This window comes from Ambystoma mexicanum, chromosome 3p (genome assembly GCF_040938575.1).
Source record: "Ambystoma mexicanum isolate Mex_15411 chromosome 3p, UKY_AmexF1_1, whole genome shotgun sequence".
NCBI classification, from domain to species: Eukaryota; Metazoa; Chordata; class Amphibia; order Caudata; family Ambystomatidae; genus Ambystoma; species Ambystoma mexicanum.
Window position 1 is genome coordinate 1,127,194,290 of NC_090925.1, and position 19,026 is coordinate 1,127,213,315.

General features: G+C 43.2%; 1 protein-coding gene across 1 annotated transcript in view; it reads left to right on the top strand.

Annotated features, from left to right (window-relative positions):
* LOC138579826 (ABC transporter F family member 4-like) overlaps positions 1–19,026 on the top strand; it is a 613,068-nt gene that overhangs the window by 502,871 nt on the left and 91,171 nt on the right. The window contains exon 8 of the mRNA XM_069650053.1: positions 3,140–3,352. Within this exon, the coding sequence (XP_069506154.1) occupies positions 3,140–3,352 (213 nt within the window). The remainder of the gene's footprint in view (positions 1–3,139; positions 3,353–19,026) is intronic.

The window sequence follows — 19,026 nt, forward strand, 5'->3', positions numbered from 1 at the left end:
CGGTTATCTTCAGTTAAGAATATTTATTCGCTCGCTATCGCAGCATCTTCATTCAGAAGTTTCACTCACAGTCGCAGCATCTTCAGTCAGCAGTTTTTCACTCGCAGCCGCAGCATTTTCAGTCAGAAATTTCTTCCGGAGCCACCGCATCTTCCTAAGGTTTTTCCCTCAGCCTTCCGAAAACCTGCAGACAACACAAGAGGTATTTCATTAAATAACGAACTTAACAGTTTAACAGAGAAGACGTTTTATGAGCGTTTACGTACCTGAAGTAACTTCAAGTTTTCACCTAACAGTTGTTACCACGCTCCACCTTGAAGGTTACAGTTACTCCGTATTGGCGAACTTAAGTTTTAAAAACATGTTCTCATCCTGAGTAACTCTGCAGCCATTCACAGCCATAATTCTTTTCCCGAACTCCTGGAACCTGCAAAAAAGAGAAAAAGAACAAAAGTAATTAGAAAGAGAGAACTCTCCAACGTAGGAATCAATTCAAGCCCTTAAGATTATAATATCTTCACCTGTTTACTTACCCAAAGACTAATTCTTAAAAGAATAGACATTTCAAGGCAAGAATCTATAAAGTTCATCAGCAACCCAAGTTACCATTGTTTCTCCATCTCAATGCGCCCCTGTAGAAAAGCAGGATGGAGAGCTCCACAATAATAAAACACAGGTGAGAGTGAATTCAGCCCTAGAACTAGAAGGGAGTGATTTAAGGGGATACACAACTCATGTAGTATTATCTTAGTTAATAGATGTTATAGCATTTCTATCATTGTCATGTGTTGTTCAAATAGAAACAGAATCCTAAAGGCTCCACGGTATCAGGTCCACAGGCTGGGAAGGTATTACGCTCCAGAGGATTCCAGTTAAGCGTTACAGGGAGTAGGTCGGAACTGAAAAATTACCGGCTGATTTCGCTCATAGATGCAGATTGTAAAATCTTTTCTGCGCTATTGCTCATGCACTTGGAGGAATGGGAAAACCAATCCCATCCACTTGGTACATTTCAAACTGGGTTCCGAAAGGGCCACTCAACGAACATCAATGGACTTACTCTCAAATGCATTCAAGAGGATTCATGGAGAGAAGGCTGCACTTTTGTGGCCTCAGTTGACCTCTCAGCTGCATTTGATGGTGTAAACCGTGGCAGATTATGGAAAAAACACTGCTGTTGGGTCTCATTGAGGGGGTGTATGAGAATTGTGGGATTCAGATGCGTCCCAGTCAGAAAGGAGATATGTCGATGAGAGTACGAACTTACCGGGGAGTTAGACAGGGGTGTGTTCTGGCACCATGGATCTTCAATCAGTACATGTCAGATGTGGATGCAAGTTTTATGAAAGAAGGGTTAATAGCGCCAACAATCGGCCAAAGTAAAATCATATGGCTAGCGTATGCAGATGAATTTTTGATCTTTGATCGTACAAAGGTGGGTCTGCAACGCCTGATGGAAATTTTCTCTAAATATGCGACAGAAAATGGACTAATCATAAATCCAAAAAACCCTAAAACGTTGGCATTTACCAAAGCACTGCGCAAGAACTTACAGCCAATGTGGCAAATTGAAGGAACCTTATTGGGTAAATCTACCAGTGTTAGGTATCTGGGATTTCACTTTGGGTCTCATAGGGAAAGTAAAACTAATAGGGAGATCCTCTTAAACAAGGCTGTTTCTGGAATCTCAGATTGTAAAGATAGATTGTAAATTTAGTAGGTTTTCTTTAAAACCTGCACTAATGTTCTTTGAGGGTAAGATTGTGCCTAAACTGATATATGGGTTAGAATTTGTCTCACCCCGTATGATTGAGGAAAATTTGAAGAAAATTGAGGGGAAAATTTGGAGACGGATCCTCGGAATAACAAATGCTGTGACATTAGTGGCTATTAGGTTTGAGTTAGGATATGTTTCTCTTTGGGCCCGTGTAAAGTGGAGGCTATTAACATTATATGCGAAAAATATGCCCCCAACCCCTCCTTAAACCCTATATTAACTAATTGGAAGTAATATAAGCTGCTCAGTGTATCTATTAGAGCTTAAGAATACATGTGAAACTATCCTACAAAAATTAGGCTCCAGTGTCGATGTGTTGGTTAGTAATCTGATGCAAATCAAAAAACTTCTGCTGGAGCAGGATTGGAACCTAACCACTGAATCCTTTCACTCATATATATCAATTAGCCATTTGGCTCATGAACATAAGTTTCGAGGCTCCCTCTCTAAAATCTTGTTTCAATTTCCAAATCGGTACTATCGGGAGTTATTAATGAGGTTGAGATGGAATATCCTGTTAACTAAAGATACTCTGTTAAGAAGGAAATTAATACCTCCAGAGGAAATTTACTGTAGGTTTTGTCAGTCTACTTCCGAGTCTGTGAAACATCTAGTTCTACAGTGTGTATCATTGTAACATCTAAGGAATATCTATTTAAGAACTCTAAATGACTATCATCTGTTTTGTTCTTCTGATATACTGTGGAAACGGTGTCTCAATATACAATGTGTCTGGGAAGGACTGGCACTTGCAGGTTTTTCTCAAAGCTATCAAGACTGAATAGAATGTATAAGTGGAACTTCTACTCTGGATTTTTTATTATCACTGAATGAAATAGACTCTGCATCTAGCTACTTGATTCATTGAGAAGTAATTACTATATATACTATGAACTGTGTCAAATGGTAGGAGACTAATGAAATATTGATTGTATAGTGTGAGATTGATTTCATTTCCTAGGTTCTTTATGTTTACTTTTTATTATGCTATGTAAAATATATAGTAGGAATAATATTTCTTTTATCTTGTTTGATATGATTTGAATTTTTACTTATACTGAATGAAAATTTGTAAAGGTTTGATTAAACCAAATACAATAAAATAAAAATGTTTTGCTTTAAACGTGCACTAACTGGGTACATGTTTTTACTGCACGATCGTACATTTAGTGACTGCTTATTTTCAATGTTTAAGTAGTTTTGATCGGTGGCAACGATATTCAACCCACTCAAGCTCTCTCGCTATATCCGATGCCTCACTAGCTTATCCAAATAAAAGGACATCATCATATGTTTTTAGACACGTGCAAGGCTACCAGATGTGCTTCTTGAGCCAGCATTGAGTTTCTGTTTATTCATCAGGTCAGGGGGGATAGCTGCTACACAGAAGATCTGCCAAGCCCAATTCTGGAGGTGCAGGTGGCAGAGGATTTAGCATTGGAATGGCAGGAGCACAGCAGGAGATTGAGAAGGACCAGATTGTCCAAAGTTCGCCAAAAACGACTTAAGGAATCCAGTATTCATGCTCTCTCCACTACTGAAACAAAACCTCAGGAAACACAGACCGATATGAAGGTATGCTACTTGACATTGGTATGTTGTGTAAAGTTATTCAGAAGTGCAATTTATCGATTTCACAATATTTTTCATAGAAATACATTCATATTTAATGTATATACTTGAGCTTATGTCCATTTGAGTTCAGTTTAATCCTTTGAATTCCACCCAAGTGTCCAGAGTCCTGGTAAATCAATGATTTCCTATGGAAATTAGGACATGTGTTAATATAAATATAAGTTAGGTAACAGTTATGCTATAGTTAAATTGAGTGCTGTGATGTAGTGGTGTAATGTGTTTGGGAAATTCCTAACATAATAATTCTTAAAATCTTGTTTTTTTCACTGATTTCTTCCTTTTATTTTTTAATTGTTATTTCTCTGCTTTTTCTAAACGTAATTTGTACATGTATTGTGTTTTCGGTTGACATGTGAATTTTGATTGCGTATTGAGCATGATCCATCCACCCTTAGGAAGCTGACTGCTATCTGGCATGAGAAGTATTTGTTTGTGCATGATTTGTGTATTAGTGATTTCTTGCCGACTGGACCCAAATTCTCTCCCTCCCACTACCCCTCTTACATGTGGAGTGCCACAGGGCTTGGCTATTTCACCATTATTGTTTAACATTTATGTCCTCCCTCTGGTCAAACTCATTCACGTCCACGGCAGCTGCTTTTATGCCTATGCAATGATATAGAGCTGATTCTCAGAATTGTTCACCATCTTGACCGCTTGAGCAATTGTCTTTCAGACATCAGAAATTGGATGAATGCCAATTGACTCAAGCTCAATTCTGAGAACACAGAAATAATGATTTTAGGGAGATCGTGCATTGTGGTTAAGGGATTTCTGGCGAATTTCCTGGGGCCCTCTGCCCACTCCAGTGTCCATAGTTAAGAATTTGGGAGTGACAATCACCTCATCACTGTCTTTGATCCCAGAGATTAGCGTGAGATGCAGCACTGGCCCTTTTAAACTCAGAACATTGAGGAACATGATGCCTTACATTCCAGAGAGTTTAAGAAGTCAGGTAGTTCCTGCTACCATATCTGGTATGCTTGATTACTATAATGCTCTGTTTCTTTCTCAACCTAAATTCTTGACTCAACTTTTGCAGGGTCTGTAAAATTCTGCTTCCCACCTGGTTGTGGGACTGCCTAAATTTGCCTACACCTCTCAGGTGTTAGAAATCTCCACTGGCTCCCTGTGGAAGCCAGAGTCAAATTTAAATCATTCTGCATTGCCCATAGGCCTTCTATGGCTCTGGAGCCATGTATGTTCAGGAGAAGTTTGTCAAGTATGTTCCTTCCTGTAATCTTCGCTCAGCTGACCTCTTGCTCCTTTGTTTTCCTCAGGTTTCTAGGAGCACTTTTGGTTGCCGGCCTTTCTCTGTTGTGGCTGCAGTTCTTTGGAACTCCCTCCCTTTTTTCCTGAGGGCTATCTTAGACCTCCTGTCCTTCAGGAAAATACTTAAGACATTTTTATTTATCTAGTTAGGAGTGGTCTTCTTCGTTTTCTGTTTTGTGATGGCCCATCGGTTGATTCTAGATATTCCAGCACCAAGATACCCTTGGGTCTTTGCTGCGCTTTATTAAATGCATTTAACATAACATAACATGTGGCAACAGCAAACCCACGTGTTAATGGTGTTTGTCTATAACTTACATTATGGCCATAATGAAGAGTTACCCGGGCCGTACCGGTGTTAATGGCCTGTGGCCTGAGTTAGTAGGCACGAAAGAAGTGAGGGCCTTCTACAAGGGCCCTGTGCCGTTACCACCTGCTGCAGCCTGGGTAACCTCGTCATTATGGGCATTAGCACACCATGTTTACATTTTAGGGTGCTAATAGGCCTTTGTTTCTTTGAAAGAATATTTCACGATGAGTGCATGACCCGTTCTTTCAAAGAAATAGTAATACAACATGGCTGACATGGCAATGGAAGTGAGGCTCCAATCGGATCCCTGGCAGCCAGCGAACATGAGAGGAGTAGTGACGCAACACCGCTCCTCTCATGTCCAACCTATTCAGGTAAGTGGGAGGGAAGGGATGTAGAGGGTGAGAGAAGCAGAGGCGGTTGGGGGGGTGGCAGGGTGGACACTGGCAGTTCCAAGGTTGCGCGGAACGCAGATGTAGCAGGGTGATAATTTTACACATAATTAATACAAAGAGTCTCTGGATCACTACCTCAAACCGGGGGGTGTGTGGCGTCTGACCTCTACCCAGGTAATTGTACCGGGTGGGGGAGTGAAATGAGTGGCAGGCTAAAGTCCTGCCAATCCTAAAAAAGACTAGCATTAAGCGCTTATGAGTGCCCTGTATTTTCTTTTTCTTTGACAGTGAGGATGAGGAGATTGTGGTGGAAGTGATTTCCTTAAGTAAAAGCTAGATAATTTAGCTTGCTGAGAAGTGACAGAACGATTAGCTCCTGAAGAAAGTTCTCCATTAAAGGTTCTGAATGTTGAGCAGAAAAAGAGGGCGGACAACTTATTAAGTTAATTCTTCCCATCCCATCCTATCTTATGACATTGATTTAACTGTAGTTAGGAAACAGAATTAGTCACTCCATTTTTTATGTAATTAGTTACTGTATTTTGTAGGTCTTTTTACACTTTGTGTTTATGGGTTGTTTTTATGAATTATGCAGAATGAATTGGGATCTAATTATGTGTCATCACTGATCACATTAATTGTGGAATGAACTTGAAATACCTGTATTGTAGAATGAAAGAGGAATACACTATGTACTATTATTGAATTATATAATTTTGTGATGGTACAGAGTATTTTAGTTAATACACTTTAAATTTAATTATTTTTAAACCCTTTATGGTATTGTCATCTGTGATGCACCTTATTTTTGATGGATTGTAAGTGTGTAGGTTCATAACCCGTCCCTTCACTAAAAAGAAAAGACCGGCCAGAGTCCCACCAGAGTTTATTCGGATCATTTTTCACACCTTAATGGGAGACCGGTGTAGACGGGCACACATTATATCTCTTACACCTTACTTATAACTTGGCCTTACTCTTACCTGCTTTCAAACCCTGCTTCCTGGGTTCAAGATCACCAAAGTGTACCTCAATGTGACAGTGGTGAGTGTAGGGAAATGATATGGGCAGGGCAGGATCCCAATATACTGTGACGAATCAACTTCCGTGGCACCAGTGGTCCAGGGATGAATATCGGTTTCTAAACTATCAATCAGCCTCACACCTCTAGTACACCATAAGGGATCAGAACACATTAGAAACACAAGTAAATTATAAACCACCGTATCCAATTTTGGTAACGTGGAGGGAACGGCAGGCTTATCTCTGCAAGGTCGTGGATCGTTGGATAATTGCAACACAGTGAAAATACAATTATTACCCAATGATAAGAGACTGTTCAGTCAAGTTTGTTTTAAAATATCTACTTTATTATTATCACAAAAGACAGCTCTAGCACACTACCAAATACAACCCACCCTGTAAAGGAATGCAGAGGACAGACAGTTCAAGGATACTTGGTTTCAAGACAAAGGGAGCACTGTCACTATGGGCCTTCGGAGATGGACCAGGGAGACAGAACCACAATGTACCTTGCGCTTGTAGAAGTTCTTGGTGCTCGATATGGTCGTGTCGGTTTCAGGGCGCTTTGCAGCTCCCGCGACCAGAGTTTGAGACGGGAGAGAGCTGTGGGTATTAGGCGGCAGGTAGTTTGGCGAGCAAGGCTGGACGGATGGCTGCAGGCTGGCCTACACGGCGGCTTGGGGTTAGTAATCGTTGTCTCAGTGCTGATTGGCGGTTCCGAAGCACTGGTCGAGGTGCCTCTGACATCTTGCGCGACTGCGGCATAACAACATTCAGCGGTGCAGTTGGTTGCAGCTTGAGGGGCTTCACTGGCTTGAAAATGTCCTTTAAGGCAGTTATTGGTAGCTGCTTGTTGATACACTCCTTCTAGCTTCTTCACTGGGCTCGAGTCCTTTAAGGCAGATGGCCCAAAGCTGAGGAGAGTGTTGTGGGCAGCTGCCTTGTGCTTGGTTTGGTTCAGAGACTTTCTGCCACTTCCAAGCTAGAAATCTTGCTGCACAGCCTAGCTGGGCATGCTGTGTGCTGGCTGGTTACCTGTTCTGGAGCTGCTGGAGGGTCCTCTGGATTCAGTATCTCCCTCTGTTCCCTGGGTGATGTTTAGGGGAGGGATGTTGCTTCCCTCTTGGATGCCCTGGCCATCCTTCTCTGGTGGAACAGGAAAGGCAGACTGTACCTTCAGCCAGGGTCCAATGCTGGGTTCTTCTTATTACTCTACTATTAAGTCTTCAGATGATCTGCCCAAAAGAGGGGTTCAGCCCTCTTTTAAAGCCAACTGGGCGCACAGTGATTGGTGTAGGCTAAGCCTACCTTAATGAATCAATCTTGGGTCCCCACCAACAATCTCCTGTATGCATGAGGTCATAACAAGAGTGCTTTGCAACAGAAAAGGTAAAGGGGTGAAACCATGTAATACTAAGGCCCATCCATCGTCCTGTCTGTTGTGGATCAAAGGGTCTGTCTAGTTAATGGTTCCTGTTTAAAGCGGCAGGTCTCCCTTGAATCTGCAGAAGGAACAGACTTTCTGTCTCTATCACTCCACACACTCATACCTTCTGAATGGGGTTCCCCTGCGGGGTAACTACTGTAAATACATAGTCCCAGACATGACAGGTCGCTCCTCTTGATACTGAGTGGCGGGAGCTGGCTTCAAATTGACACAGTATGAAAAGGGTGTTGGGGTTTCCGGTTTCCTTTGTTTTAGCCTCTGCAGCCAAGCCCCATGATGGTCTGTTTGAAGTATACTCTAATAGTATGTTAATTACTGCCACCATCTGCAGCGGGTAAACAAACAGACAGGGCGGATCCACAGAGACTTTGCTAGTTAATTAGGCTCTCCATGGCAGGTGGAAGGTTTTGGACCTCCCGCTTCTGAGATGCATTGTGTACTCCACCTGTCAAATCCCAACCAAATATGACAAGGAGGACTGTGCCTGCAGGCAGGGACGTCATTTCACCAAAATGTCAGTGGTAGCAGAAGTGACATTACACGACCCTTGACCTCTGATGACATTACAGGAAGTGATATCATTTGTCCCTGCCCCCCAAGTGACATCACGGGAAGTGATGACATACAACCTTTCACCCCTTGACAAAACAAGAAGTGGCATCACAGAGCATTGTTCGTCAGTACACTAAAAGAAATATGTTTACAATATCACTGTAATATGATATACATTTAAAAAAACAATACTTGGTGGCAGTTCCCAAGAAGTGTCTGGCACCGCCTAAGTGCAGGTGTGGCCCATGGAACTGATAGAGTGCCAGAACAGACAGAAGCACATTTTTGATCTATTGCAAGCTATGACATGAAAGATAGGAACCTGCATTTCAATTGAGCGTTAAATGTATTAATCAAAATTCATGAAAATCTTGTTTTTGTAAGAAAGTATATTGAATTGGAAATGGCTCAGGGTTAGATTCAGTCCCCCTTCCGGGATGTTAGAGATCCCTGAGAGGTATGATGTGCCTTGCAAGTCAGAATGTGCAACTCCTGGAAGATATCTCAAGGTGTCAATGTGCCTCCTGCTGCAGCAGCCAGTTTGTAACATGCAGGACATAGCTTATTCCACTAAAGCAACAAACGAGCTGAGGTTCTACTCACCCTTGCATTCTACACCCACCCCACCAACACAAAACTAAATGAAATTACACACTCAAGTCTGCGGCTCAAAAATGTTAAATCATTTGAAAACGCCTGCTTTCAGAAAGGTGAAATACACGTTTTAACAGAACAAAGGTTTCCCTGCTGATAGCACTTTGCAGTAGCCAGCAAGCTGTCAATGTATCTGTTTTGCTCTCATAAATATCAGTGCACAAATGTCTATATATCTTATTGTTTTCCCCAACACAATGAATAGGAAGGCAATGTACACTTGGAACACAAGAATTCACTCACTCTCAGTGATTATAAAACTGGCACTTATATGACCGTTTATTAACTCAAATAAACATTTCAAAATAAAATGCAGAATTAGAAAAAAGGTTACATCACCATTAGCATTGGTTCGTACCACTTCATCCCTGCCAAGAACTTCACTGGATAGCATCTCAAACCAGGCTTGGCGCTGAGAGACAGCACAACAGGACTGGAACCGGATTCGCTTTGTCCACCGTCTCTCGGTTCAGCTGAAGCTCTTTGCCTCTCTTTGCCTGCCTCGTCTGATGCCCCAATCTAACTTACACAATTATAGACTAATAATTTCCCAGAAAGGTCACCTGCTGATAGCACTTCATAGAGACCCGGACGATGTACTCTGTGGAATGCCGTGACAAGTAAACACTCTATGGTTCTCATGGGAGCCGTAAGAACTCCTTTCGGCTCCTGCAGAATTCAAAACAAACCTTGAGTGGCCTGGCCAACAACAAAATGTTTTTCGAGTCTTTCATAAAATGCAGATAAAATTCACAAATTAAGCTTTCACTGAGAATTGGAAGCAAACGTCCACTGCTGCACCCAGAATGCATTTCACATAGACTCCATATTTGACTCAAAGATATTACATTTTTTTAATGCATTACATTCCACCCTTGGACATTTGAATTACATAGCTCAGTGGCACTAAATTGGGTTTCTGAAATCTATGGAACATTATTGCTAAGCTAAAAATACATTGCAAGCAACAGCAAAACAACATCAAAATCATAAAAATAATAAAGATGCAAGCAAAAGTGTTACATAGGATTTCACCAATATTTGAGATCCAGGAAAATACTCAATCCCACCAGTTCCTAGAATGAAAAGAACTAACCTCATTTGTCAAATCCTCCAATTTCTGGATGTGGTTTTGCACAGACTGAGAATGGTCACTCAGGTTAAAGCAGCAGATTCCTTCAAAAGGATTGCACCCTAAATTATGTTTCAATAATAGGTAGTCAATAGCAGGTCTTTGCTATCTAAAAGTGATTAGTCAAAAGCTACTAAACATGCTAGCGTAATCAAAGATGTATAGCCCCCAGCAGCTAATCCCCAAACTCCCACCAAAGAAGAAGCGAGAGCTAGAACCTCTGGTTAAGACAATAAATGCAAGCTGGCGTTAGCCCTATAGATTCAAAAATATATCTCTTAACTCGATGTAATGCTGGTTGCAAATGAAACAAGGTTAAGGCTAGCTGCGTTACTGCACATGCCCCTCCAGAGATTTTAGAAGGAATGTAAGTAAATGTAGTATTCCCGCATGAGAATAACCATCCAACTGGTTTGACATGGTTCAACTGAATAGCAGTTACAATTGTATGATTGCAAATCATGGTGTTGGTCACGTTAGTGCATGTGTTGGGGCACGTGCACATAATTGTTCTTCAAACACAGTTCAGCTGATTTCTTGATTCATATTCAATTGCTGACACTTGCCAACCTCCTCTGGCTGACAGGTCAACAAAAACCAGATCCTCCACTGAAGAGTTGTTATGCATCACACTCAAAATGTGTCTCAAAGTTGAAGCAGTTGTTGGCACCGCTAACAAATAGGTTCTTAGTAGCTCCATTCCATTATGTGAGTTTGATAAGCAAGAGAGATATTTAAGATTTCTCAAGCCAAGTAAGTCCATATATTTTATGTTTGGGCAGCTTGTATTTGGTTTATCCTCAGTGCTTTGCAAATTAATTTATTTGTGCCTGCTTGGACTGGTATGTCGGTGTTGGCATCAAGTGACTCATGAATCTCATTCTCCAACCTCATCAGATTCACATTGGTAGATTGCGTGAATGTGAAATTTTGAATTGCTTCTGCTCTGTGTAACATAAGTCTACCAAATGGAGACCACTTAGAATTACACTTGTACCAGCCAGGCACAGAATCTATAAAGTAATTCAGAAAAGGCATATCAGTGTTGATAAGTATTTTCGTAAATAACATTTGTCAGCTGGAACATAGTCCCATTTTTCCTTGGCAGGTTCCAATATTAACACAACTGACTCAATTACATCTGTGGGTACAGGTGGGCCACTTAGCTTCTTCACCCACACTTTCTTTTGCACCCAGTACCATGCGGTCTAATGAACAAAAACCATGGTTCCCCTGAGTAGTTAACACTGTAGGGGACTCTCCCTTTTTGACCATGGTCAGTGTAACAGGCATGACAATCATGGGCTATCCTATCGCCTACATGGATAGGCAATATCTGATCTCCGCTGTTCATTAAAATGACTTTGATCTCTCCTTGATAGTGAGCATCTATCACTCCTCAAAGTACACGGATAACCTTCAATGCTAATCCATATCTAGGGGCAATCAATCCCATATGTTCTGAGGGAATCTGTTCTCCAATCCCAGTCTCAATGACTATTATACCTCTAGTTTCTAATGTGATTTCTCTATGAGCATGCAAATCTACTCCTGCAGATTCTGCAGTTGCTCGGTAAGGACCCAAGTAAAGTAACTGGCGTAAACTCCCAATACAACAAGGTATCTATAGCTGAATTCGGTTGCATCTTCACAGTAGGTGTTAACAAGTGTGTGACAGGCGTCTCACACTCAGCCACTGGCCTATTGTCATAAACACTTTTACAGCATCAAACACAAGCACACGCCAGCCTACAAGGTTACCATTTCCTGACTTACGCAATTGCTCTTTCAAGAAACCATTCATTCTCTCAATCAGGGCCGCCCCTTGTGGATGATATGGGACATGGTAGAGCCACTCATCATTGTTCTCCCGACAATACTCCTGAATTAGTTTACCTGTGAAATGTGTGCCATTTTCACTCTGAATTTGCAAGGGCACTCCAATATAATCTAGTCTAACAACTTAATAGTGTTCAATGTTGAGGCTCTCTTGCATGGCAACACCATCGAATATCCTGAAAAAGTATCCACAATGGTGCATGCATATTGGAAGCCTTTACTGATTGGCATAGTACTGATATAATCGATCTGCCAGATTGGACCCAGTAACTTGCCTCTTCGCAAAGTGCCCTGGACAATATGAGGGATGAGTATATGTTTTGATACTGACACACAGGACATTGCAAACTGATTGTTTTCACTAGCTCTAAAGGGATATTAATCCCCCAAGCTTGTGCCCACCTGAGAATAGCTTTTTTTCCAAGGTGCCCACATTTCTAGTGAGCCCACTTGGCCAGACCCTCCAATTCGTCCTCCTGAGCCTCCACATCCACAGATGAAATCTTGGTGTGTTCCTCTGCAGCAGAATTAAACCAACGTTCTAATGTGTCAGAAGAACAGTGTGCATTCACACGATACACTGTTACTTCACTTTGTGATAGCATTTCCCAAATATCATGCCATAGTTCTTTTCACCACAATTCTTTTGAACGTATTTTCCAGCCATTCCTTTGCCATGTTAGCAGCCACATAGTTATCCCATTTGCCACTGACCATGAATTAGTGTACAAATGACATTGACCAGGTGTTTCTGGTTTCAAAGCTTGATAGACTGCATAGAGTTCTGCACGCTGACTGCTCCTCCCTTTCCCTGGAGTTGTCAAGATTTTTTTTGTCTTGGGATTATATGACACTGCTTTCCAGTAGCGCTCAGTTCCTACATAGCGAGCAGAGCCATCGGTAAACCAGGCATGCTCTGTCTGCTCCACTGTCAGATCTCGATAAGGTACTCCCTATTTCACTGGAGACTAATATACTTCAGTCACTTCTTGTGGTATGGAATCTATGGGTGGTATATTATCCACTTGCTCGTGTAATTTCGCAACCCCACCCTTTCCTGATTTGGCTCTCTCCTGAATCTACCATTTCTATTTGATTGCACTGCCATCTTGATCATGTCCTACTCTGTGTGTCCTAGGAGAACCCAACACCCGCTGCATAATTGGGATCTCAGGTCTAATCAGTACATCATGACCCACTGTCAATTGTTCTGTATCAATAAGAGCCCAATAACATGCTTGCAATTGCTTCTCGAATGGAGTGTATTCATCACCTGCCTCAGGTAATTTTGTGGCTCCAAAATTCCAAAAGGACTTGTTTATTGTCTTACTTCTGCCACAAACTCCAGTTAGCATAATTCCCCTGCACAGATACATTTAGTTCCACTTCTCCTGATTCCAAAGGCCACAAATCGAGCACACGTTGCACTGTGTCCTATGCCAAATAAAATGCTCTCTGCTGCTCTTCGCCCCATTCAAATTCATATTCTTTCATGTCACTTTGTAAAGCGGGGCCAAGATTTGCCCTAAATGTGGTATATGCTGTGTACAAAATCCACTGTCACTATCTCTCGGTGCCCATTGGGCCATTGAATTCCCAAAAATATCGCAGTCTCAGCTGGCCCTTGAATCTTGTTTGGGTTAATTTCCCAGCCTGCGCTCCTCTTTGCCCTGAATCAGAATATCATCAATGTAATCTGAGATTTGCATGTCAGGCTTACATGGCATTTTGTCTAACTGTTCTGCCACCAGCTCGTGAAAGAGGGTGGGACTATGCAAGTAGGCAATATTGTGACTGTGAACTGACGCCCACCCGAAGAAAATGAGAACTGCTCCTGGCACTCTTCGGCAATTGGCACAGAGAAAAAATAATTTGCCAAATCTAGTACAGCATACCAAATGCCCTCAAACGTCTGTATGTTCTCAATAAAGGTAACAGTATCTGGTACTGCGGAAACTAAAGGGGGAGTGTGTTTATTTAACTCTCTGTAGTCCACAGTCATCCTCCAGCTTTCATCCCCTTTTTAAGAGGCCAGACAGGATTGTTACAAGCAGTAGAGACTGACCTCAATACTCCTGCCTCTACATATTTTTTAATGGTGTCTGAAATGTTCTTATTTCCCCCGAGAATGCAGGATTGTTTCGTTGACACAAGTTTCGTGGCCATTGGCATGTGCAACGGAAGGATTGTCAATTTGCCTACAATAACTGGTGCACAAGTGAATGCTTTCACTCCAAATTGATACATTTTACTTCCTAACCCTAAATTCAACCCTTCCAAAATGTCAAATCCAATACTGTATTCAGGTATCGGGACAATCAACATTTGATATTTCTTTTCTTTTTCAAATTGCCGATCTTCATTTCCTCTCCTGACTGTACTGAGGGTGTCTCTTTTCCACCCAGCCAAGTAATGGTAAAGTGTTGACCTTTAAATCTTGGAGGATTTCCATGAAACAATGAGGCCTCTGCCTGGTGTCAATCAAAGCTGGGACATCCTGTGTGTTCTTAGGTTTCCAAAAAATCTTAATATTAACATGATATCGTCTGTCAATTTATATGTGAGCTAACACTGCCGGGACATGATCCTATTCAAATTTAGAATGATTGTACCCAGACTCAGCCTCCAACATTGTACTCACTGTTTTTCTCAAATCAGCATATGTTGGCTGGTATTGGGAAGGAATCCTCATAGATCTTTCTCCTTGCCCCTCCTAAGGAGGCGCTGAAAGTGAAGTGTCTCTCTTCTGCTTAGACACCACCCTGTCTCTTGACTTGTTTTGTAGCACTCTTTCCCAGCAAGCCCTATATTTTTGTACAAATCATAGATCTCCCTGGTTTCAATACCATCAATTTCTTACTGCGGCACACCCTTCTTCAATAGTGCCAGAAACATGCAATTTCTTGACGCCCAGGAATCTCTGCTATCTTTTCCCCTCTCAGTGCTCCTCTCCGTTTCTCAAGGCTTGTCTTCACCTTGACCCATTCACCCAGATCTGACAATTACTGTATAGCATCCACCACTTCATCAGTGGGTTTGCCAGTCATGCCTACTAGCAAAGTCAGGATGCACTTTTATATGCAGGTGGGGCAATTCTAATAACCATATTTCTAGTTGACACTGACCGTGGCACCACCCCCATATGCACTGGCTCATCTACATGAACTGCTTCTTTCATAGCATGTTCTCTAATCTTTTGAACTGCCACTTCTGCTCCCCATTGGACCAATCTGTGGTAGTTGGATATTTACAATTACACCCCTAAACAGCCAGGGGCAATAATGACACCTGTGAGGGCTGTCCATTAGCATCTGGCGGCTGGACATCCCGTAATACCTCTTGAATATTGGTGTCCGTGGACAAAGGCAAGAAGCGTGGAGAATCAGTAGAATCCACTAATAAGCCTCCAGCTCCACCATCATACATGCACAACATCCAAGTCAATAAAGGCTCACCTGACCTCCACCTCAAGCTAGTGATTATTTCACCCGCTTCGAATGGATTGTGTCCTCCCATGTATTCCTCATCTTAGATATATTCGTATCTTCAGCTTTGCTGCTTCAGAAAAACGTTTTCCCACCAGAGGGTGCTGTGTTCGAGGTCACAGCATCGATGTCCCTCAAGGGCTGCCTTAGAGGATCGCTGTCATCTGAATTATAAAGGGCTCAAGCCGCGCCCATTGGCTTCAGTTCCGTTTTTCCGAAAGCTTTTGCTTCGTGTGTATCAAAACAGTATTCGAGATGTCTTCTTCAGCTAAAACTGGCTTTAAAAAATGCCAGAATTGTGGGAAGAAAATGTCGATATCCGGCTCCCATTGAGTTTGACTCTGGTGACTTCGGCTCCGACCATCGAGTTGATGACTGCGGTTCCTATCAAGCTATGACGGGTAAAGCTCTCAAGGAACAACAAGGTAAATTGGCGGTGGGGGAAGAATCTTCAAATGCTTTGAAGAAAAATAAAGGCTCTGCAGAGTCTAGGGAAAAGTCTCAACGTAAGGAAAAAAAACCCAGATCGAGGAGTCTATCACGGAAATCTTCTTCTTCGAAGAAGAAGGTGAGGAAAAGACATCATTGATTGTCATGGCCACTGGACATTGTAATAACCCCACCAAACCAAGACCAGGAAGGAGGACAATCATGAGAGGGGCCTTGAGGGGGAGTGCTGTCATGGCCACTGGACAGGAACCCCAGTTAACATCCCCTAAAGGGTCCAGTTGGACCCAGTCCTGGTGCCTTTGGTGCCAGACTCATAAGAAAGTGTGCTCTGCACACTTTTCCCTTTGGGAACATGTCATTCCATCTCATCTCAATCAACCACGTGTATCTGGGACGGACGCGGCCATAAGAATCAGTGCAGCTGCATGTGCAGCATCATTTGGGAGTGGCAGGGTGGAACCATCTAGCAGAGCAAGGGGGCATGGCCGGGGCCAGGCTATTTAAGCCTGCCCCGCCTGCAGGCCTAGGCTTTGTGTTATTCTGCCTAAGCAGCGTAATGCTCACCGCCGCCTGAGAAGCATCGTACCAGTTTCCAGTGCAACCATCCTGGAGAAGCCTCTTACTTTTTTTCCCAGCAAACCCTCTCAGAGAAGTTCCTTACCTGTCGTCCAGTGAAACTATCGCGGAGAGGCATTTTACCTGCATAGCCAGCCAAACCATCGCAGAGGCGCCACTTACCCGTTTTTTCTCCATCTGAACCAGCTGAATAATCGCTGAAGCGTCTCTTACCTGCTCGCAGTGACTCCATCCGCGATCGACCAGAGCGCACTTACCTGGCTCGTGGGATACCACCACCAACTGTGTGCCTTACCCGACCTTCACCTTGGACACCATCTCAGAGGTTCTACACGGTCAGCTTTGTCGTGGTCGCAGGCATCCTTCACCCGTCGCCTGGTCCGCGCACCGCAACTCTTCCCCAAGCGCCGCCGGACTATACCTGCAGGAGGAAAGAACAAATAAGGTTAGAAACCTAATAGAGACATTTGCTAAGGTCGCACCCCATCGCATCTATCGCTTACCTTTGGATTCCAACTAGTCATCTTCTTGGGAACTCTTGAAAGTCCTCCACTGGCGCTATGGCTCCGCTGGGCCACCATCACCTACAAGGGAGAAAGAGACATTATTAGGAGTGCAAACTTAAATCGTGTGACAAGACATTAATACTTATGAACAATAATCATCACAAAAACTCCTACCTTCAAGTGGATTCGGTCACAGCTGGCCTGAGCCGCCACATCCCTGGACCAGTGAAGTAACTAGGTCATTTTGAAGCGCCCTGCTAATGAGAAGCAGGACGGAGAGCTCGCCTTAACTATATATCAGGTGAGCCTATATGGGTAAACGCTTACTTACCTCATTTTGGCACGAAAGGTCTGAGGGGAGTCATGATACCTCCACGCCCTTCTCATTGCCTCTCGTGTTCCCGCAGGGGCAGTACCAGCATCCAGAACAGTGTACTAGGCAGTAGCTGGGGGTGAGAACCGATCCCGGGGAGCCGAATCCAGGGAGGGCTTCAACTGTGAACCAACGTCCCCGCAGAGACCAGGTGAGCGTAACATTGATCTCCATCTACTTCTTCTTCATCTAATGAATCCGGTGAAGCGGTGATCACTTGTCCATCCAAGCATGATTCCCCTAGAAAATAGGAGGCTTTTAGACCCTTCGTGATGCAAATAATTGAGAATACGGCCCGACCCCCTCGAAGAAATCACACAAAGACCATGCCCCAGCTCATCATAAAGATGACAGAGGAAGGTCAGAGACTAGATGCTCTAAATCTGGTGAGAAATCGTCGGGGGTGTCGTCAAGAGAAATCTCTCTGACACCTCATAAAAAGAGCAAGACGGGCCTTTCGGTGCACAAACTGAAGGCGACACCAGACGAAATGGCGTCAGGTTCCAAACTGTGTTCGATACCTGTGTCAAAGGTGTCCACGAAGCCTCTGTCGAAGATTTACTCGACAACAGTCTCGAGGGCTTTGTCGACACCTTCCTTGACGGCGCCGCTGTCGAAGGCTCCTTCGACTGTATCGAAGCCGGTGTCGACAACATCGACACCATCCACGCCCTTGTCGAGGAAAACATGGATTCTGGCACCAGTGTCGACGCCATTGGCAAAACCAAGGTCGATGCCTCCACAAACCACGGGTAATATTTATACTCATATACCAAGAAAATACTTTTTCAAGTCTATGGCCTCTATTTATGAGGAAGAACAATCCTCGGAGGAGGAGACTTCCCCTTTTGGGGTTAGTTATGATACAAAAGATGTTCCTGAAGAACTAATTGGCCTTTAATCTAAAATGTCTGACCTCTATGACTGTCTCCAAACAGCAAGTGGTACAGAATTGGAATTCGATAAACCTGACCCAGCTGATCATGCCGACTCAGCTTATAGAAATATAATGAATAGAGTGGTGGAGTTCATGGGGTGCAAAAGGAGTTCACCCAGTTACGAACAAGGCGAAATGATGGACATTCTGAGTCAAGGGCCTAGAAAGGATCCTGTTCTCCCTTTCCATAATGCACTACAGAGGAAGGTTATGGCCGCATGGGAAATCCTAGAATCCAGGACCGGCAGTCAACAAGAATTTTGCAAGAAAATATAGACCTTCATCCTCTGATCCTGATTATTTATCTAAGCATCCTTCGCCTGAAATCTTAGTGGTCCAGGCAGCCACATCCACCAGACAATCTGCATACCCTTCTATTCCCCCAGATAGGGATGAAATTGATGCCTGTGCTCGCAAGATTTTTTCTTTGTGCAGTATGGCCTTAAAATCAAGAAATGTGACTTGCACCCTGGCAAGATTCACATACAGCCTGTGGGATTGTATTTCTGGGGCAGCTGAGCACATTCCTGAGGGCGTGGAACGTGATGGTTTCCTGGTGATTGTTAAAGATGGAAAGGAGGCTATGGGGGAATGCCTCCAGTCAGGACTGGACACTACTGACAGCATTAGTAGGTCCATGGCTTCTAGCACAGTGCTACGCAG